This window comes from Poecilia mexicana, unplaced genomic scaffold (assembly GCF_051168715.1).
Source record: "Poecilia mexicana isolate PSO_F unplaced genomic scaffold, ASM5116871v1 scaffold_6, whole genome shotgun sequence".
Lineage (NCBI taxonomy): Eukaryota > Metazoa > Chordata > Actinopteri > Cyprinodontiformes > Poeciliidae > Poecilia > Poecilia mexicana.
Window position 1 is genome coordinate 24632873 of NW_028263375.1, and position 22728 is coordinate 24655600.

General features: G+C 41.7%; 1 protein-coding gene across 1 annotated transcript in view; it reads right to left on the reverse strand.

The window, feature by feature from the left end:
* LOC106907901 (A disintegrin and metalloproteinase with thrombospondin motifs 20) overlaps positions 1 to 22728 on the reverse strand; it is a 91704-nt gene that overhangs the window by 24938 nt on the left and 44038 nt on the right. Inside the window, exons 12-28 of the mRNA XM_088006473.1 lie at positions 19441 to 19586; positions 19108 to 19289; positions 17671 to 17807; positions 16488 to 16605; positions 13310 to 13405; positions 11000 to 11166; positions 10693 to 10822; positions 10034 to 10160; positions 9723 to 9933; positions 9481 to 9645; positions 8978 to 9148; positions 7515 to 7634; positions 6949 to 7056; positions 5430 to 5594; positions 3688 to 3957; positions 2101 to 2262; positions 470 to 646 (exon numbers count right to left, since the gene is read on the reverse strand). Of these exons, the coding sequence (XP_087862599.1) occupies positions 470 to 646; positions 2101 to 2262; positions 3688 to 3957; positions 5430 to 5594; positions 6949 to 7056; positions 7515 to 7634; positions 8978 to 9148; positions 9481 to 9645; positions 9723 to 9933; positions 10034 to 10160; positions 10693 to 10822; positions 11000 to 11166; positions 13310 to 13405; positions 16488 to 16605; positions 17671 to 17807; positions 19108 to 19289; positions 19441 to 19586 (2652 nt within the window). The remainder of the gene's footprint in view (positions 1 to 469; positions 647 to 2100; positions 2263 to 3687; positions 3958 to 5429; positions 5595 to 6948; positions 7057 to 7514; positions 7635 to 8977; positions 9149 to 9480; positions 9646 to 9722; positions 9934 to 10033; positions 10161 to 10692; positions 10823 to 10999; positions 11167 to 13309; positions 13406 to 16487; positions 16606 to 17670; positions 17808 to 19107; positions 19290 to 19440; positions 19587 to 22728) is intronic.

Here is a 22728-nt window from a genome sequence, read left to right on the forward strand (position 1 = left end):
CTGCAGATACAGGGTGAAGACAGCAGGGATTATTTTCTTCACGCCTAATATATGAAATAAATACTTCCCTCCATAAATCTAAGGCACTGCTGGACAGCACTGTCCTGATTTACAGGTTTTAATTTGAAGCCTAGAGTCCAAAATGGTTTCCATGTGTTTTTAATGACGCTCTAGGTGGAGCAGCATTGTTGCTGCATGCTTTCTTTTTCTGTTTTTTTTTTTTTTTTTGCATTCTAATCAGCACCATGCCACTGAGGGGCCCATCTGGGTGGGCTGAAGTCGGCTAGTAAACAGTGAAGCTCGATACCCGGCATTTACTTCAGGAACTCCTACAGTTTCCCGCCTGGAGCCATTATCGTAACACACGATCTCTCTCTTTTTCACAGTGATGCATCCCCCTCCCTCCCCCCCCCAGCCTCCCCCTAATTGAGGAAAGTAAATGTTGGAGGTGAAATTAGTACTATCGTACCGGCTTCCACGGTCGGCGATGCCAGGACGCGGCGCCCGGGCAGGACTGGAGGTTGCACTGCTCCACGTCGTGCGGCTTGTCCAGGACGTCGCAGTTGTAGTCGTTGAGTCTCTGACCGCTGGGCCTTTGACACACCACCAGGCGAGTCTTCCTCCCTCCACCACAAGTCTGGGTGCACTGGGGGGAAACGGCGGAGGGAATGCGTCAAGCTTCTGGTGCTGCTCTGGCTAGTTGGGACCGCAGACGTGACGGGCCAGCTTTACTTTTCTCCCATTAATCTAGGCTCTCTTTCTACAGCACCTGAATGTTATGTCTTGAAAAGACGGAAGAAGGAAATCTAGCACACACCTTATAGATCAGCGGCGTCCAACTCACTTTCGTTTTGGGCCACATCAAGGTCCCGAATGTTGTGGCAGAATGTCCTGATAAAACTCATTTAGAACCTCGTAATAAACACCAGTCCATCTTGTCACGCTGATATGATTTGACAATATGCAAATTAAAACTGATCTGATTGATAAAATAATATTTAAGCACACAACAATAACCTTGAAGGTTCTTTTCATAAAGTCAAGTTATAAAAATGTGCACTGGGCTGGATTTGGGCCCTGAGTTTGACAAATTTGGATTCAGACCGCACCTGCTTAGATGTTTTATCTTTCATTTGATTCTCTGCTGACGGAAAAGTTTTCAGAGGATATTCTTATTGGTGTTAAAATACAATGTCGCCTGTGTCAAACCTTTTTCCAAGAGGCTCGGCGAGACGGGTTGAAACCGATGTGTGTGTTTTTTTTTTTTTTTTTTTACTTGTTCCAAGCAACAAAGTGCAAAACGATCCAATTTACTGTCTCAGATTCTGGGGATTTTATCGCGAGTCTGCATTTGATTATCTTCTTCCAATTTGCAAGCACAAGAAAGAGGACTTTTGATGTTTATTGGGGACAAACATTAAAAAACTGGCAATAAATGGACAATTCAAACCTGGACTGGAATATTTTGCGTGTGATGTTACAATGACAAGTTTCTTTGAAACAGTTTGTAACCTGTGAAAGCTTTCATCTCCCTCTCGTGAGCCGGGCACTGCATGTTCTCAAGACCTGGACGTGCATCGTTATGCAAATCTAGGATCTGCAGCAGGTTTCCTAAAGTTTCTGTCTCTCTTTCTTTAGCTTTTCCTTTTATCTTGTCGTCTCATTCTCATCAATAAATGTGTAGCTCAATTACAACCATTTTTCAATAAGCAATATTTCTGGCAGGTACTTGCTAATAACACTTCCTTCTTTTTACCCATCATGCTCATTTACATTTTACCTTCATATTTCCGCTTTTATTCCTGTCCTTTCCAGTTTCTGTTCACATCTTACTCTCACTTTGCTTTGGGTTGAAGAATTACAGATCTGAGTTTTTGCCTCCAATGCTCCTTCATTTAGATCCTAAAACTACCGATCACATGAATTTATAACGTGCTCGTTGACGTTGTTATGCATCCGCACAACACAGAGTCATCCTTTGAGCTCAGGAGTCTTTGTGTGCCTTTCAATGCAAATAAAAAATGCATTCCTAATTTAAGAAAAGAAAAAAAAAAAAAGGTCAGGTACAAGGAACGACCGTAACCCTGAATATAGTCTCACCTCTCCCCAGACCCCGTAGTTCCACAGAGGGCAGGGCCCGGAGTCGCAGCTCTTGGACTCGGCAGGTTTGACCCTTTCGTCGCAGTAGCTGTTGCTCCGCCCGTCGGCGTCCTGGCAGACCACCACTCGCCTCTGGAAGCCTCCCGCACAGGTGCTGGAGCACTGAAGGAAACACGCAGCTCATCAGGATGCATTATTTGGCTCCGTTTGTGGGTCTTTAAATATATCGATCGCTCCGATCTGCCATGACGCTGCGTAAACTTCTATTGTTTTGGCCAGTTTCTGCCGGAAATACTTCGGCTTTAATGTTTGTTTATATTTATTTCAATTCAAACTATTTCACGCCTGAGCACCGTTTCTATTTGCCTTGGTAAGAAAAGATATGAAAGGACTGCAAAGGTATTTCAAGCCCCTTAGTTGTACAAAATTACTTTGCTTGTATTGGGAATCTATGTGACAGACTTACAAAGTGCTTTTTTTTTTTTTTTTAAAGCTGAAGGAAATTTACACTTTAACTGGACCGTAGCTCTGCACCAATCCACTGCAGCTTTGGCTGAACGTTCAGAGCTATTGAGGCTCCTCCTCTGTCTCAGGTCTTTTAAAGCTTCAGTTTTTTGCTGGATTACCCTGCATTTAACTCGTTCCATCTTGTTATCAGCTTTCAAGTTCGTTCCGTGAGCTCCATGTGTTCTTTTCTTCGTGTAGTCAGGAGAGGTCAAAGGGGTTTTTCCACAAAGCTCTCCGTGTCCAATACGCGGCTTGTAAGGGAACTGTACTAAATGTTTGGATTTTAATGTCAATATTTTTCCCCTACATGGATAGCTATGGATTTTTCATCTACTGATGGAAATAGATGTAGTTTAAAGATATTTCTCAACCTCTAAGCAATAACCATTCAGTGCCAAGATGATCTAACCACAAACAAACGTCTTCCAAAAAAATGTCAGAGGATTCTGCCTTGACATAAAGTAATCGAATGGCCCTGAATCAAATCATAATGATGCATCCCTTCCATTAATGGGAGGGAGAACACAGAGTACCGGCTCCATGTGGGGGAGGACAGCACAGGCTGAATCTAGACGCTGCGTAAACGGCGTAATTTAAAATTAAAACCATTAGTTTGCAAGAAGGATTTTTTTTGTTTCTAACATGACGATTTCGACAGAATAAAATCACCATGAAAGGTCAAATCAAGTTGACGGATTGCAACGTTGCAAACGGGTTAAAAACAAAATGTCTGCTGCTTCATCTGCCTTCAGGATTTACAGCTGCTTTCATTGCGTCAGAGTTTTATCGTGGAAACCTTTGTCTTTTTTTTTTTTGTTTTGTTTTTTCACAGGCTAACCAACACATCCATGTCGGAACATAAAGTACATCATAAGGTTCACTGTGTCTCCACTTGCCTTCTGCTTCGAGAGACAAAACCCATCTGCTTCCTCACGCTCGAATCTAATTGGTTCAAAAGATTGTCTTCATGCGCAAAAAAAAAACAAAAAAAAACATACACGCATACCTCAAGTGCAGGCAAAACCACTATTATTCGCCCGCTGCTATTTGTCTAAAACGTGCTATTTGTGCTGAACATACTGCGCCCCACGGTCCGGTCCTCCACTGGTTGTCTGCGGACGGGACGTTCCAGCTGCTGTGTCCCGGATGACGTCCCGGATCCTGAGGGTATCCGTAGGGTTGTTCGTAAATGTGCTGACGGTTGTAGGCGGAGGGGCAGGGAGCAGCCGTGCACTCTTGCTCGGCCGCGGGCCTCTCGTCGGGATCGCACAACGACTGGTCCACCGGCTGGTGGTAGTCGGAGCAGACCACGTGTCTGGTGGTCCGTCCGACGCCGCATGTCACCGAACACTGGGAAAGTCAGGAGGAAATGTTTGCAAGCACAACGGAGAGAAAAAAAATGAATTGTCAGTTTTTTCCGCCCAATGTAAAAATGTGAAACTTCTTGGAGTTTTACACAAGTTATAAATAAATAAAATACAAACATTTATGGCAAGTGACGACGTGTTACAAATGCCTTGGTTTTAGTATGCAATATCACAACATTCAGCAAATATCTGCAATGATACATTTACACATACTGGTGGTTATTACTGGTGGTGTGTTTGGTGGCGTTTCAGATTCTGTATCTTTCTCTCTGTCACTTACGTGTTTCCTTTCCAAGCTCAGTCTTACACAGCCAGAGGGAGCATTTCCCGGTTAAACTTTTTTATTCGACGAAGACCGGATTTCTGCTACGTTTCAAGAGTAGGGCATGAAGCGCTTTATTTTGTACTCCTGTCCGATCGTCAAGTATATCAGAGGTAGGAGATTTACTTCGTCTCCTACTCGGAGTAGAGCAAAGGAGAGTTATAGACGGACTTTTAAACGTTTGCATTAGGCGCGCAGGAGCGAGCAGGGTTCGATCCGTCCGTTGGTGAACTGCAGTTTTTCTTCGAAAATGAGGGATCATATTAATGCCATTGCAGGCGAACCTGTTCTGCAAGAGCACCCTCCAAATTATCCAAAGTGGAAGGAGCTACAACAGTTCAGAGGTGTTGCACAACCAGGTGTCATGACCAGATGCTGCGACAGCCACGCACACTCGTGTCACGTTCAATGCTTCGACATTAAACCTGGTTTGAGAGCAGCAAAGCACCCACATAGGGATGGAAACATACCATGATTTGATCATGGTATGTTTGATTTGATTTTTAGGGGAAACACTGCATCCCTAGTCTACAAAACAAAACGTTCTCCAGATATTGACTCCCATCAGGCACTCAATGAACCACCGAACAAAATCTCACAACATTTTGACATTCAGTTTGTGTTCAGTTTGGATCCCTGGCTAGTAACCGCCTAATCTATCGTACATGGACTCCTCGCCCTGAACTATTTGAACTTCTTTGTCTAATTAGATTTCTCTAGGACATTTTCCAGGTCCAGAATTTGGCCCAAAGTCAACAGTGTTACTTTTAATTGTTTCCACAAACTGCTTAGCAATGCTACCCCTCAAGACGTGAAGACTTGTAAAGCTTCGACTGAAGGAGAAAATGAAGGAGAAATCAATTTAATGTGCCAAATTAAATTTAACAGACTTATTTTTTCCATCAAAGAAGTTCATTTGGCTTCAAAGGGTTAATAGTAACCAGACTTTTTTTCCCCCTCATATGATCAGAGAGTTTAAAATTGAACGATGACGTTAAATAACTACGAGCTTCACTGCAGTACTGCTTTTAAATTGAAAAAAAACAACAAACAAAACAAAGCCTTAGAGAGATTTTAAAATAATTTATTAAATTGTTGTTAATGTGTATCTAAGCCTTTGATGCTGTACTTACAGCAGACCATTCTCCAGCATGCCACTGACCACAGGGGCTGAAGCAGGTGGAGAACTCCGGGGGCCGCGGCAAGTGAGCGCAGTACGACTCGTCAGCCACTCCGCCCTGAGCGTCTCGGCAGCTGACGTACCGCGCACGCTTCCCCTTCCCACAGGACACAGAGCACTGCGCAGAAAAAGATTAAAAATAAAAAAAGGCAGTGATTAATTAGGAAATGCACAAATTTTAAGCTTCAGAGCATTAGGAGAAAGGTAAAACGTTTGATTAAAAATGGAGTGTTTTCAACTCTAATCGAAAAGAAAAACAGTTTTTTGTTTTTTTTACAGGAATGTGTAAGGAAAGAATTTAACCGTACTAGAAGCAGACTTGGATAACTGATTATGTTAAATAATGAGTCACGTCACAGAAATGGAAGTCAAAAACCTTGATTTTTAAAAATCGCTCATATAGTTGCAAAAGCATTCATACAACAAACTCATTGCATTTATTGGGTTTTTATTTGATAAACCAACAAATACATGTCTAAAGATTTTTTGGCTGCCATCTTTGTATATTTAGGGATTGTTATTTTATTGTAAACTATTATCTACAAACTAGTTCATGGTTAGATTAGATGCATAATATCTGCAAACAACAACTTTCACCAACGATTTTACATCGGATTGGAGTCTGGACTTAGGCTGGGTTCCCTTTCTGCATCAAATTACTGAGATAATCATTAAAATAACATAGCCATGATTATGAAAATGAACAAATCTAAATGCTTTGCTGTGAATCGATGTATTGTACAATAGTGTAAATTCCACAGAAGCACCGAGAATATTTTTTGCAGCCGAGGAAAAACCTCACGACTGATTGATGAACATGCGATACAACCTACAATGATTTTTTAAGGAGCAAGAAAGTGTTTCTCTTTGCATATGAGAGAATCTGTGTGTGTGTGTGTGTGTGTGTGTGTGTGTGTGTGTGTGTGTGCGCGTGCGTGCGTGCGTGCGTGCGTGTCTGAATGTGTCTGGTAGAGAGGCCTGCTTGGCATATGAGCTCACATCAACGTTCAGACTGACGGAGACGATTCAACTGTGGAAATTGTAAAGTCATGTTGAAGTGAGATCTGCTTTTCATTTATGTAACAATGCAAACTATTAGGGAGATGGAGGGGCCTCCGAGCCCAGGCCCCGGAGTGTGTGTGTGTGTGTGTCTGCATTTTTTTATTTGTGTGAGAGAGAAAGCGAAGCTACAAAAGCACCAAACCATAAAAAAAGATAATAGCCGCGTAGAAAAAGTTTTATCTGGAGAAAAATGGAAAAACATGTCAAGTCATTTGGATAGAGACCCTCAAACTTAAAACCATACGTAGCAGTTGGTTGTGTATGGTTTGTTTCTACCAAATACACAGGAATGTAGATGCGTGGATCAGATTTTACCGCCGTTGCCTTTACCTACACGTGTAAAATAACAAGAACAAACCATCGTGCTCGGCAAATGCCGCAGGTAAAACATCAAACCCGTCAGTTCTTACAGAAGTCCAGGAGCCGAATCGCCACTGAGTCACAAGCTGAACGGTGTTGTCAGGGCGAGGCGTAACCTGAGCTGCAGACGTCTGTGGACACGCAGGCATCTCACAGTCCTACAAAACATGAAGATTACCACAGTTCACCAGAGGATTAGGATAAGAAACTGAAATATTGTCTGACAGAATCTCCCAAATTAAAAACAAATAAATAAATAAAAAAAATCCAGATTATTCTTGCTAGAATTTACACCAACCAAACAAAAAGGTTAATCTGTTCGGATGCTCTAACTGGTACCAGAGCAGAAAAAGCAAAAGGAATGTACATTTGTCATGCTTAAGTAAGAAAAGATAAAAATAAAATCTTTAAACAACAGGAGAGACCCAATGTACATTGAAAAAAAGTGAATATTTACACATGATAGTTGGTGTGCTTATAACAGAATGCATTGCTTTACAAAAGTAACAAACTGCATTTTGTCACTGAAATACATACAAATAAAGTCTAAACTCTTTAGTGTGGAAGCAGTTTGCTTAATTGGTTGTTTTTATTTAAAATGCCTCTTTAGCCCTACCTGACTGTCTCTGGGCCTCGCTGCAGCGTTGCACTCTCTGTCATCTACTGAGTCGCCGTAGTCCCCTAAGACGCACCTCACAGCCCTCATCTGGTACCCGTGTCCGCAGGTCACTGCACACTGAAACACAGAACCACACGCGTGCTTAGACACAAATTTTAAAAAAAGAAAAGGGGCGGGGGGAAAGCGTAAGATAGTTGAAGCCCTCTCTTTTTTGAGGTCAGTCAACGTCCGTCAAGGTAAAAGCTGATTAAGACTTTGACGTGCACTTATACGCAGTTCACCCACAGAGTCAACCTGACCCTTCACCTAATTGCCCCTTCACTTACAAAGCCACCCGACTGTGATTAGAAACACCGCGAGAGTGAAAGGAAGTGCTGAGATGGGTTTATTTGACCAGCAATTTATAATCACACGAGCACAGAAGGGAAGATGCCCTCCAGCACTTGCAAATATCTTATTTCATATAAGCATGCGTGGAGGAATTAGCCTTGCATGTATAAACTATACAATGACATCCATTCATAGATGTTTTGAGTTGTTTGCTGAATTCGCTCGAATACCCGAATCCAAAGTTGGAATCGTCAGTAAAGACAGGAACTGCATGTGTGAGAAGAAAAAAAAAAGTCCAATAAGGACTGATAGATAATGAGAGAAAATCGAAAGAATCTTAGAGAAAATGAAAGATGGATTTACAAAGAGCTTCTTGCTTATCAGACAAAATACACACGAAAACGAGAGTCAAAAATGTTCCAAAAACGTCTCTGATAACGTTCGATTAAGTCAAAGCGCAGTTCCAGGACTGCGTCTTGGAAAGTCCCAAAAGGTCACTTTTATGACTGACAGTGAAGTGTGAAAGGGGAAATAAGCACTAAGTTCCAGTTAAAATCCTGGTAAGTTTTAGAAAGTGAATTAAAAGTTCAGCGTAAGCATGCGGGATGTTTTATAAACAACTTGGTGACTGGAGCCAGTATGTTCACAGAAAACAAACAGAAAGTTATAGAAGAACACCTGGTAAGATATGGAAAGTAAAAATTACCTGATATCTAAGACTGCTGAGCTTTAGATATCAGGTAATATCTAAAGCTCAGAGGTTAGAAAGCAACCTCTACATTTCTGCAGAGTAAATGTAAATGTGAAGGAAAGTTCCAGGAAAGTAACTAGTGAAATCATATAAATGTCAGAATAGCATTTACTATTTCTGGGGAAGTAACCAGTACAATGCAGGAAATAACAGGTTTACTTTGTGCAGTGCAACCTAAGCACAATTAATCAAGGTTGCCCGTCACTGATTTATTGACTGAAAGCGTTCATGTGGTTCTTGTACTTTTCATTTCTAACCTATATAAGTTGAACCTTTTTTTTTTTTAAATGTAGTTATTTTAACCAATCTAGCATGCGCATTGAGTATTGTTCAAGAATAATTTACAGTACGTCTGTGAGAGTGTGTGCACTGAACTCACCGCTCCCCAGACGCCGACCTGCCACGTCGCGCACTCGGGGAGTTTGCAGCTCCCCACAGTGGGAGGTTTGCTGGACGGGTCACAGAAATGTTCGCTCAGCTTTTCCTCCCCGGCTCCCGTAGTGCAGGACACTTGGCGGTGCCTCATTCCTTTCCCACAAGTCACCAGACACTGGTGGTGTTTGGGCATTTAGGAAAAGAGAGGATGAAATGATCATTTCTATCAGTTCCAGTGTATAGAGATAAAATCAAACATTCCACTCCTAAAACAGCACAATTTACAAATATCATCCTATTTTTGACAACTATGCTTGAATGTGGAATTAAAAAAAAAAAAAAACGTGGGTTCGATTTGTAGCACTCTCTTTCCAAACTTGACTTTGCAAAACTGTAGTTGCAGTTTTTAATCAGCATTTCACAAGGTTTAAAGAGGCTTGGCTTTGTTGCAAACGGAGAACTATTACAAATTATTCATGCTTTCAGTGTGTATTTGTGAGAGCCCACCTCGCTCCACTCACTGACTGTCCACTTTGGACACGGCTGGTCGTTGCAGGGCTCGGTCACCGCCCTCTCATAGTCGCTGCACTCTCTGTCCACCAACCGCCGGCCCAGGTTGTTCATGCAGTAAGACTCTCTGCTACGAATCCCGCGTCCACACGTCTTAGAGCACTGCACAACGAGGCTTTTTAGTGCGGCTTCGGCAATAAGGGTCAAGCTCGCAACAGTTATTTCTCTGCAGACGTTACCTGCGACCATGCGCTGTACTGCCAGCTCTTAAGCAGACAATCCCCGTGGCAGGTCTCCCTCATCTGAGGTTTGGCGATGTCGCCGCAGACGCTGGCCTCCATCCTCTCGCTGCGTCTCTTCATCCGGCTGTACTTCATACACTGAACATCCAGGCTGCGGTAGCCGGGGCCGCATTTCGCCGAGCAGTCGCTCTTTCCCGCGACGTGCCATCTGTAGAGTAAAAGATGTTTGCGTGAATGTCTGGGAACGCTGGGGCTTGTTGAAGGGCTGCGTGTCGGTATCGTGGCTGTGCTGGTTCCTGAATTCCCACCTGACTTCGCAGTCGGTGTTGCAGGGCTCAGTAAAAGCAACGGGGCGAGGTAAATGTTCGCAGCGTTGATCGGATACTTCAAGGTGATCGCTGTCCCGAACGCACACGGCCTTCCGTCGTCTCTCACCTGAATACAGGACGAAAACCAAGGCTGGCATTAGATAGGTCCTTGTAAATTTGGTCTGTGTTTGTCCTTACATTATTCCACTTTGCACTTAGATCAAATGGGAGACTCTGTGGTCACGCGGTGTATGGCAGTTTCACACTTACTGGCAGCCAATGTAGACCAACAAACGACAACAGAGAAAGAGAGCAATAATCAGAGAAGCAGCCGTGATGACCAGAGTGACGCCAGAGGAGCTGAGGGGATCAACAACGTTGGTAAGACTCTTTTCTTAATGGAAGAGTCAAGAAGAAAGCCATAAATAACAGGTCCAGTTTGTCTTAAGCCGCAGATCGCAGCGGTTCCCAACCACCAGCCTGTACCGCCCCAGGGGTCATTTGGTGCCGAGACATCATTTACTTGGTATCCACAATCAGACCACTGGACCAATTTTATTCTGAAATACCAGCAGCCTTCACCTGCTTCTGTAAATGCGCTGGGCCACACCGTCCCCACACCACTGAGAGGAGTCTGCACAGCACAGCTGAGGTCGTACCTTGACAGAGGCGGCTGCATTCCAGCCAGGAGCCGGAGGGATCCCACACAAACTGCTCCCCCTGCTCCTCGATGGGTATGTTGAAGGAGTAACGCACATCTGGGTTGTAAAGGTTCCCCACGCACAAGACCTGCCGAAACAACGGCGTCCACACTGAGACGTCACATCTTTAAACGGAGGGATTAAAACTCGCTGTGCGACAAAGAGAACCTTCTGCAGAGGTTTATGTTAAAAAAATGAGGATCTATCAAAAAAAACAAAAAAACGATTCGGTAAACAAAACAAAAACTCAGACGTTTTTTAGTACCTGCAAAACGAGCTCCTCCTCGATGCGGTCCGTGCAGTTGATGCGCTCCACTTTTGTGTCCGAGCCGCTGTACTCGATGACCGTTCCCTTGAAGGTGATTTCCCTTTTGAACATCGCCACCACAAAGTTCCCATTCAGGAGGAAGTTGGACTGGCCGTCAGACAAAGCTGAAAATAAAAGAAAGAAGGAGATAGTTGAGGAAAGGTTATTTTTAATTCTTCTCAAATTAAAATAATGCTGTGGAAAGCACTCAAATAGATGTAACTTTGTTTTTGTTTTTTTTTTCCAAATTTGCTACGTAAACAAAACTTTATGTAAGTTAAAACAAAACAGACTCTATATTTAATGCGTTTTACAGGATGTGGAATATATTTCATTGTTTCTGTTCATAATTGCACACCAGCTGGAAAAAAAATATATACATTTGATAGCTTTGTCAAAGTCATTGTTACAGGCAAATCTGAGTTAGTCGGAGGTGCGCTCCACTCAAATACTGGCACCGCGATGTAAACAAAGTCTTTCCACTAACTGCAAATACAAATGAATACATAGATGTTCATTTGTAAGCAACCAACCAACCAAGAAACCTGGAGTTAATCCCAATCCGATGGCATTCACCAAACTGAATGTATGTGATTATTCCTCCAGATAAAACTTTGTTTATCCTCTAATTCACATATTGCTGCATTCCAGCAAACCAATTACAACCGACAGTGATCTCTGCTTGGCGCGGCCAACGTGCCTGAAAAACACACAGCCGCATACATGGACTACATGCTACATGGGACATAAACGGCTGCAATCTTTCCTCATGTCTGACAGACACCAGATGTGAAACACTGTTTTCCAAAGAACACTTAACTAATTTGGCCAGGATGTTTTCAAGTGTATTAAGGTTTAAGAATAGCATTAAAAAAAAGAGAAACGTTTTATTTAGACTAACGGAGGAAAGAAAAAGAGACGGAAGAATTAAATACATTAAATACAAGAACGACTGAGGCCAAATTAGGAAAAAGCTGCGTTTTTGTACGTAACAAACAATTTTCTTAGTGCTGATCATTCGCAGCACTACGAACTTTGCAGATGCTGAATTTACACTATCATGCCTCGCTTGTTTTGTTGAGAAAAACAAACTTTTCAATCAGTCTTACTGATTTATTCTGAACTTTTATAGATTCATAAATAGATATTTTGATTCTGGGTTTGAATTCTTGAGCAGGTTTTTTTTTTCTTCTACAATATCCAACAGAAAAGACACTAAACATGTCCTTATGTCCGTACAACAGCTTTCACACGGCTTTGGGTTGCACATGCTTCCAATTAGCACTTATTAAAGCCTTGTTTATCGTTCACATGGCTGACACTTCGTTTGCGTTCCCAACAAAAGCCTCGACCAACCCAGACGGACCCCTCTGGAAGTCCCATGTTGTCTAAAGCTCAACGAAAGCTGTAGATTTGTTTGAAGCGTTTGGACACCAGTTTGGCCTCTCTTCCATTTCCTTTTGTTACAAATAACAGCTTTTCCAGATCAGGGTCAAAAAGTGATAAATGGTTTTAAAATGTGGTTCTAAAACCAGTAATAGCATTGACCGTTGTGGATGCTGTCTCCCTTACGCATTTCTGCTTAAAGCTGAGACAGGTAACCATTTTTTTTTTATTTTTTTTACTTTACATAACTTGTTAAAATTGACACTTACTGCCACATACATAACTTTCATTATGTCTGTACATGAGACAAGTGAGGAGAATAATGAGCGAGATGCTCCGGTCTTTTTCTTAGAACGTTTTCTTAAATCTAATTTTTTCTTAAATCATGAACTTTGACCTTAACAAAGCCAAGTGAGCTCTGCAGTGCTTCAGTGTCGAATGGGTTTGTGATTTTGTTTCGGCCGACGACTCCTGGTCACTATTACAGGATTTCTCTGTTTATGACCAGTTGACCGGATCACCTTTTATGAACGGCTTTGTGATTCCTTTAAAGACCGATTCATACCAGGAACTTTTCAACATTTCTCTTTTGTTTTTATTTTTTTTTAGATCAGGGCATCGTATCAAACTGGTTCTGTTTGAGTGATTTTGGCAAATATGAATTTGGCACAGAAAAATGAACCAAATGTGGTCAGGCAAAGGGAATTATGTTTCAACGAGGCGTTGGGTCAGGCTGGGGCTAAACTTTCTGACGGGTCCGGGTTAGCTTGGATAGTTGTTTCCATTAATAAATTAAATCGTCACCTGAAAGCTATATTTTGAATTTCCTGTTGTCTTCTATTAACATTTTTAATACCATGGACGTACACCAATCCCACTCACCGAGGTAGTTGTCATCTTCTGGTTTTCCAGAGTAGCTGACCTGTTTGACATCAATATTGGTGGCTCCGGCTGGAATCCGCACAACTGTGTTATAGCCTGACCAAAAAAAAACAAAAAAACAACAAAAATAAAATGTATAGACAGCACGTAGTTTAAGTCTCAAAAGGGAATAAAGGAGCTGCAGCAGCATCAACAGAAACATTCAGACTTAACTTTCGTAACAGCGTCACTATGCTACAGTAAACTCCATTCAGGTCCCTCTACTGGGGATTTCAAAGTCACACTTGGAGAAATATGAAAACTGTCATCTTAAATAAGCTGCATGAGAACTTGTTTTTAGTCCCAGAGGCCTGTTCACGAAATAATCTGTAATTACTCCCTGGCCTTTCTATTTTGGCCTGTAATTACGGCGCCTGTTTTGTTGCATGGTGATAACCTGACACAGAATACAAGGGAGTGTGTGTGTGTGTGTGTGTGTGCGTGTGCGTGTGTGTGTGTGTGTGTGTGAGTGTGTAAGAGAAATAAAGACAAAGAGAGCAATTAATTGAAAGCCAAGTGGTGACAACTAAAACGTACATATGAAGACTATAATATAGAATGACAAATACATGATTAACATACAGAGGTGGGTAGTAACTTGTTACATTTACACAGTTACATTGCATGATCAATATGAAGTACTGCAACTCTTATGTACAATTTCTGTAAACCTCACCCACTGCGAGTATCGGTGTGATCCATTAGTAGTCAAGAGGTAGAAATGGACAAAAAAATGGACTTCCCGCTCGGAAAGCCTGAGAAACTGAAACCACACACCGTTACGATTCGAAAGGTCGACTTTGCATTTCAATATGGTGCTGCTCCTCCCATCAGCAGTAGTAAAAAAAAAAATGAAGTGGAAACATGTTTATTTTACACGACACACTTGTAAAAATTAATGTTGCATGAAGCACCTGCAACAAATTATGTTTGTGTTTGCTTATGGAAAGTAAAAACGCAAAACAATGTTTGTAAGAGGAATAACGTCTGCTTGGGCGTCGGCACGATTCAAGTCCGACTCCTGCGATGTTGTCGTATGTTAGTTAGAATGTTGTTTCTAGGTAAAAATGCAGCATAACTTCACAGAATAAAGAACAAGTTTCAGCCAAACATGCACCAGACCGTCAGTTTATGTGGAAGTGAAACATTTTGTTTGTTTGTTGTTCTATTGTTATTTCCCATCACCTGAGTCCATTTTGCCATTTGGTGATGACTGTGTTGTAAACTCCATGTTGTCACCAGAGTACTTTACCCTGTTCTAGCATATATATGAACCTATATTAAGTTTTAATTCAGTTTTATTCTTAAAAATGCTGATTTAGAAAACGTCTGCCTAAAGTTTTTTTTTTCATGACACTGTTGGTGCCAATTTTCAAAGTTGACTTTCTGCTAAGTGCTGTGGTTTAGCAACAATGTGGCTTTTTTTCTCCCTTTGATTCAGTCATGAATTGGCATGAATTAAATGTTCATGACATTGAAGAGATTTGACTGAATTCCTGTAATTGCAATTTGATCTAAATAAGCCAGGGAAGTAAGTCAGTGTAATGTGATCTCAAGAGCTAAAGTCAAAGTTTAAGCTAGCACCTTGAGCCACTCGGGGGCAGCAGTCAGTTTACTTATCTACCTCTCATCAGATTTCATAATGTTCCCAGAAAATTAAACTATCATTTACCTGTGTGTCAATAATTTATGTCAGTGCAAAAAGAAACAAAAAAAAAAGAAAAGAAAAACACAAACATTTTATGTTTACCATTATAAGGACACCTATTTTTTTCTCAACATTACTGCATCCTCCTTGTTTTTTTTTTTTCTTATGGCTATAAGTCATATTCCCTCTAAAAATAGCATAGAAAATATTTAAAGTTTAAAGCTTGATGTCGACGGTCATTGCAAATAATAATCTATCTTTATGCTATTCTGCACTTTATGTTGTTTCACACATCATTGTTGTGGTGCTATTATCTTCATAAGACTCTACTGAGACAGAGTAAACACATCTGGATCATAGAACATCACAATCTGGAAGCTCCACGACTCTGACCTTTTCTCAATTAGAAATGTTTTTAGGCAGCAAATTTTGCCATTTTGTTGACAAAGAAAGAGTGTCGTAGCCTTCTTTCAGTCATCTGACAATATTTGCAGCAACAGGTGAGGGAGGGGAGGCTCTGGGCTCCATACAGCTGGAGAAAAGACTCTAGCAAAGTAAAGTTAAATAGTTACTTTATAAAACTTTGGTGCCAAATGAACACATTTATTTTTTTGTCCAATTCTTTCAAGTGTCACCAAACTTCACTGTTGGGGCATCAACAGTGAAGTTGATGCCCCAACACAATACCGTGTTGGGGCATCACGGTATTCCTCATTACTTGCTGTTATCAAGCTAGGAACAGAGTTATGAAGACTAAATAAAGAAAGGTTAATAGTCCACAAATAAGACATTAAGAGGCATCTAACAAAAGAAACAAAAACGGAAGAGTTGACAGTGAGACGAGCCAAGATCCATGAAGCAGAAGGACATCCTGCCTGGGCTGCACTCCCACTTTGTTTCCCTCTTCTTATAGTTAAGCCAGATTTCCAGGACTGACGTCAGCAGCTGGTTTGGTTGAATTCAGTCTTCTATCTTTTCGCCTCCAAGCAGCCAAGAGAGAGAGAGAGCAGAACGAAAGCTACCAGATAGAGATGCAAATGCTTAATGTCAAACTTGCAGGAGTGAGCAAGAGGAAAGCCCCACCCAGGGCTGTTTGTTATTTGCTAATGCTTCAGCTGTGCTGTTGCCCAGACCTCGACAGATTTGGACGGAGTCAGCAGCACGTTTGTTGCCATTGAAGCCAAATGACTGAGGTGGGCTCATCGTTTGGAGGAGATTGGCTTCGACTGGGCATTTTCCCAAATTTGTCCGAAACATGTATGCATATGATGTGAATAAACATAACCAGACAAGAAATCAGAGTCAAACACAGCCATGCGGCCTGTCCTGTCAACACCGTGACAAAGAGGAATTGGAAATCTGTCTTGGCCCTCATTTGTTTACCGTGTGTCCCCATTTATCTTGCTGGAGCTGCTGACACGATATGGCGTACGCTCAAGAGCAACGCAGACTGCTTTAAGAGATGATGGTAATCTGAGCAGCGGTGCTTACCGTACTGGGCGTCGTTGAAGGTCCCCGCCAGAGTTTTGCACGAGGAGTTGTCCCCACCGCACACTCCACATTTGTCATTCCTTGCCTTTGAGTTGAGAACATGGTCGCAGCCTGCTTGCTAAAAAAAAAAAAAAAACAAGGGGGCAAGATGATTTATGTCAGATGTCATGGTATTTTCACAAACAAACAAAAAAACAAAAAAAAAGAATGCATTAAATATGTCAGCTGAACATATGCAATGCTTATTGTTAAAGTTAGATTTACTTATATGTTACCAAAAACACTTGGGGCTTTGATAAAAACAGATTTCTGAATGAAATTTGATGTTTTTTGTGATCGGAACTGATTCAGGTTTGGCTGGGTCGAAACTAAAAAAAAAAAAAAAAGAAAGAAAAAAAAAATCTGATCTTTTTCCACGAAGCGAAGGCCTCATAGCTGAGCTGCAACAATAACTCTCTTTAAAATGAGGGAGGTAGAACTTTTTCAATGACATTAAGGTTTTTAAAAATGAAGCTGGAGGAAGAACAGAAACCACGTAAATCCATTTAAAAATACACTTTTTTTTTAAATTGTGTGGGAGAGAGCAAAGCGTCGTCAGATAACATGAAGGCTAATCATATTACAGCAAAGCCAACCTGTTTCATCTCTCAGAGTTCAACCTCACAGTGATGGAATATTCTAGATTGAGGCATTCTGGGAATATTTAATCTAGGGAAGAAACTGAGACCATTACCAATTACCATTGATAAATGCTGTCAACTCCATAAACCTTTTGACATTGTGTTAAAATAATTGTAAAGCCGTCTACTGTAAATATATAGTATATGGCACATTGTCGTGTTAAGGTACAATGGGTAAAAATATATTTAAACGCTGTTGAGTGTAGAAAATAATCTGAATTGTCTAAAATCAGTGTCAAAGTTTTGCAAAAACCACAGCTGTGGTTTGCAAAAACCACAGCTTTATTATCATTACTAAAGCTGTTCAGTGCAGCTTTATTAATGATTGCAACTAAGAAATGGTGAACTAAAGAGTTGCATCCAACTGGATGTAAACACATCGTTAGCTTGCAAACGCTGGCTTCTCTGCAACTCCAACACAATACTTCTGACATAGATTTAAGCTTGTGTATAAATGTCTTACGGTGTGCTGTGACAGCAAGAAAATAAATATGCGGATCTACCCTGCAGAGGCCTTGAACACAGATGTCGTAAGTGTCTGGACCACACGGCGTGCCGTCCACCACGCGGTCCTTCAGCTGATAGTAAGCCATAGTGCCAGCGACCCGGCAAAAGAGCTTACAGCGATCCTTCATTAGTACTGAACAGAAAGAGGAAGGGGAAACGTTAGACTGCCACTAATTGAGCAAATTGCAAACATTGGACCATGATGCAAAGACCTGGGGGTGAGTTGTGTGATCACAAATTCATAACACCTTTTTCTGCAAACATCAGCAGAGTCCTCTAAGCCACATCTTTGTTTAGCGCTTGGACGAAAGTCAAGTTTTGTCTGACACAGTGCCGTCTCCAGGGGTTGTCTTCTTTGCCTGTATGGTCTCAATTAAACGAGTGAATCACCACCAGTAAATTTACCAGATGGTAATCTTGTGGGTTGTCCATCTTGTCTGAGGTGCAGCTGTGTGGGGTTGCAGCTGTCAGGGGTGCCGGGGGGCGGGGGAGGGGGGGGTTGCTAGTTTGAAAGGGCCGCATGCGGCTTTTACAGCACTTCTGGATACCAACTTGATGTTTTCCAGCATCACTCACAGGGCAGATAGTAGAATCGGTGCCATGTCAGGACAGTACAGCGGACGAGAATCAGCATTTTTTTTTAAAGGCTCACAAGCAGTAAAACAACCCAGCCTCACAAGAACAGTCGAGATGACCAGCTCCCATTTGTGGACAGTTTGGTGGAGAACCAGCTTTTGGGTCATCGAAGCGCATCGCATCGCATCGCAATCCCACCACTCACTGCCTGACTACACATCCAAACAGACTTTTCTATAGGAGATGCACTCAATGCTCCACAAAAGTTCATTACTATTAGTTGTGCTTTCTTTTTATTAGTTTGATTATTGTCTTGTTATGATCTGTGATAATACTGTTGGCACCTTGATAGTGGCGTCTATTTTTACTTCCATAAACGGCGACGCCTTCGGTCTTCCTCTGCACATGTGGGTTGCTTTGGGGTCATAAGCCGTCCACTCAAATGTCTAATGGTGGTCGCAGCAAAATATTGAATTGCTGTGTGAATGAATCCTTAGATAAAGTAAAAATAATTCAACACATTTTCCACTAATTTCTACATTTTGTTTAAAACATCTCAGATTGTTAAAGTACATCTATTTAATTCTATTCTATCACATCCTACACCAAGATATTATAAAAATCAAGGTTAATATAAAGAAGCAAAATCCTTGAAGGGATTTGAATGCATTGTGATGTACAAACGGCAAACAGAAGATGGTGGCAAAAACACAACAGCAGATTTTTCTTGCGTACCAAAATTAGATTTCAATGGGACAATATCAAGTATTTAATTTAACTGACCGCAGTGTTTGAGTTCAAACTTGCGACATTTGCCCAACGCCTCTTGTTCTGTGAGTGTGTGTGTGTGTACTCACTGCCACTGTACTTGGGGACCCATCTGACGGAGGGAGGTAGACCGTTGATATTAAAGTGCTTGCCGTCAAACTGAGAGCACTGCTCTTCCCGGAAGTCCTTCCTTTCCCGTGGACACGGCTCAGTGTTGCAGGAGCGGAACTTCATCCTACGGCCCACGCAGAATCTCCCGCCGTTTCTGGGCCTACGACGTTGAAGAATAGAAAAAAAAAAGAAAAATCACAGAAACGCCACTGTGCTGAGCCCGTTTCTCGTGTTTTTTTTTTTCTTTCAGATCGTTGTCGACATGTAATGATATAAGATTTCTCTAAGATGCATAAGGGATTCTTTCTTACTCAGGTTTGTTGCAGTCTCTGGTGGTGCTCCTCGTTCCTCCACCGCACGACCTGGAGCAAACGCTGTAGGGCCCCCAAGGGCCCCACTCTCCATTCACAGGCCGAATGTCCAACTCCTTGTTTATGCACATCCCATGTTTGCAATACTGCACGCAAAAACAAACAAACGGGTAAACAGCAATGGCCGTGACTCTTGTCGATATCATCGGAAATTGTGATGAGCACAGCTTGGAAAAGTCAAATCAAAGTAACCGCCTAAAACCAACATTTTACCTCAAATCCTCTTTTAGCTATTGTTTACAGTGTACCCGTTAAGTAACCTCAGTCCAAAAGAGGCGCCCTCACAGGCGATTCACAGCGGGCGCATTTCCCTTTGTGTGAAACCAAATCCCCTCCTGAGTGACTCGGATATCAGAGGGTCCTGTTTGCTGAAAGAATGCAGGACAAGACGGCGTCTGTCTGGGTACGCAGCCCGCCGCCCGCGCACACAGGTGGTGGGCAGTGTCACCGTGATAAGGAAACTCTAGAGTTGTGATAACAAGAGGAACAAAACTTATTACTGGCTCAACATCAGGAGCTCTCTTCTCCTGCTCAGATGAGGCAAGCAAACTGATGGGCAATGTGAGAAAATGCAACAGCAGCTTCTTTACAGGTCAGCTTTCATCATCTGCTGGTTCATCTTAATTCTTTTCTTTTATTATTAATCCTTTAAATGTTTCGTTCTATTTGAAATGGACAAAATCACCTTAAGAAAGCATCTAAACATGTCTGTCAGGGTTCAGGTTAGTACTATGTAAACGCACCATACGGTACAGTATGGAAGATGACCAGGTCAAGAAGATGGAAACATTTTTTTTTCTGAAAGACTGTCGGTTTCATAAACACTCGCGTCCACATGGGATCATTTGCAGAAATGTTTTCACCCACGGAGCAAAGGAACGGCAGTGGGCTAGTGGGCTAGTTTTCACAAAAGAGCCGTTTTCACTGTCCACATGAAATTTTCACTCCGGTTGTCTACAAATATAGATAGCTCTGTGTGTGTGTGTGTTATCTATATCTATGATCAATAAAGTGCAAGTGACCTACAGAAGAAGAGAGACTTCAGCAGGAAAGCTGAATAAAAAACAGAAACATTTCTTCGTCCAGTAGAAAATTCGACCTCTTTCACTGAGCAGTTGGCTTTTGAAATGTTGTCCGTCCTTTCAAACTTTTAGACTCAAAATGAGAACCTGCATCATTTCAAAATATATATATATATATATTGAGACTGTTGTTGTAGTTATGATAGCCACTTTAAACAACTTGCTAAAAGAAAGTTGACTAAAATGTCAACTCCTACACCATCTTTTCTCTGGTTTTTAAAACAGTAGTAAAACCTTCTTCTTTTAGGAATAATTAAAAAATGTTTGAAAAGACATCAGAACTGGTCATCATTGCAATGAAAAATAAAAAAAATATTTTAAAAAAGCAGAAAAACTGGAGATCAGATCAGAGATAGAACACGAACCTCTGATTGGTGCAGCTCTAATTTCCATAATGCAAATTAAAAACAGAAACAGAAATGAATTGATTTTAGGCATTTAATCTAAGGGAATATCAGGTGTAAGTCTCAGCACAATTACATATCACAATATGTTTTTCTTAAAGATAAACAATTAAAGACTTACAGAACGATTATAAACAACTAAACACTTCCAGAACATGGTAGTAATGCCTCTTTGTTGAAACCGGGCTTAGTTTTCATATTTGTTATTCATGCCAGAGGTTGCAATGTTGAAGTGTTAACTCGGCGCACAGGTGTTCAGACTTGCACAAACTGCAAATGTTTACAAAATCCGGATTTGTTTTTCTTAAAAATGTCTCGACTCGGGTCCTCTGGTCTGGAGCCAACAGGAGATGCAAATCTCAGGCGCTGATAATGTGGTTGGAGCGCTATCTATCTGGATCCACAGCAGTAATTTATCAAGAGGTGCTGACAAGAAAGTGATGAATTATCCATATGCGTAGTATAAATGGCTTCCATACAGCAAAAAGGCAAACAGATGCATTTATTTGTTGGTTGAGCAACAACAGGAAAGAAAAAAAGTATTAAGAAGAAAAACGTGCCACGGATCTGTTTGCATCTTTTCCTGCGACAGTAGTCAGTAGTTTAAGTTACACAAGTATTTTTTGCAATTTTCACCTACATTTGCTAAATATTTGAATTTATTAACTCAAGTTCAGTACACCATCATGATTGACAGCGGTAAGCTCCTCTTCTTGGCTCTGATTGGTTGTTTTTGATTGGGAGCGGTGCATTACTGCACATCGCAGGAGAAGGAAGAGGAGATTGATTTTTTTTTTTTTTTTCACAGATTACCCGTCTCGTACTTTTTAACAAATACGCAAAAAACTGTTTTTGTAAAAACAACACATCGGAAAGGCGCATAAATGTTTGTGGAGATTGTGGGATAGTAAAATCACATTTTAAAATAAGTTTGCAGCAGTTTTTTTTTTTTTTTTTTGTTCCCCCGGGTCCCTTCCCCCCCAAAACCAGCTTAGTGACTCGCAACCCAGACCGTCGCATCTCTTGCATGCATTTCAACCCATCCCCCTCATCCTCGTAATGGGAAATTGCCAAAGCCACGTAGAGACCACCACAGCGCAGCCAGGCAGCGAGACCCAAGGACCTGTCAAGCACAAGGAGGACTGTCTGTCACGCAGCACCAAAAGGCTGTCTAAGCCTCTGAGGCATTCCTCTATCCCCGCTGACAGCCTGTGTTTACAGCCATTTTGTGTGGCTTGAAAAGGTGATGTGGGAGGAGGGAGAAAGGGGGAAAAAAAGGAGGAAAAGGGGGCAACAGAAAGGGAAAAAACATCTGTGAGAGGTGATGTATGCGAACGCGAGCATGTGAACGAGTGTGAGTGTGCGCAGGATCGAATGTGCGTTAGAGAGGGAGGGCGCGAGTGAATGCTGAAGGGGGTCCTGAGACATCTGGGGGCCATGCGCACTTCCAATTAGCCTCCTTCTAAAAAGAGGCGCAAACACGCTTTAAAAACACTGAGGTGGCAAAGTTCAAACTGCCGCTACGGGTCCGGTCCGGGGAAAGGTTGTCAAACTTTGCTTAAAGTTTGATGTGTTGTGAGACATTTGAAGGTCCTGTGGGAGAAGCACACACAGCTGCGACAAGCATGTGTTTGAAATCAGGAACTCGACTCTGCCTCGGAAAACACATGGCAATATGTGCAAAGTCAGAGTGAGATTTGGTCCATCTTTCCCTGTCCTGTTGGCAAATATGCAAACAATTT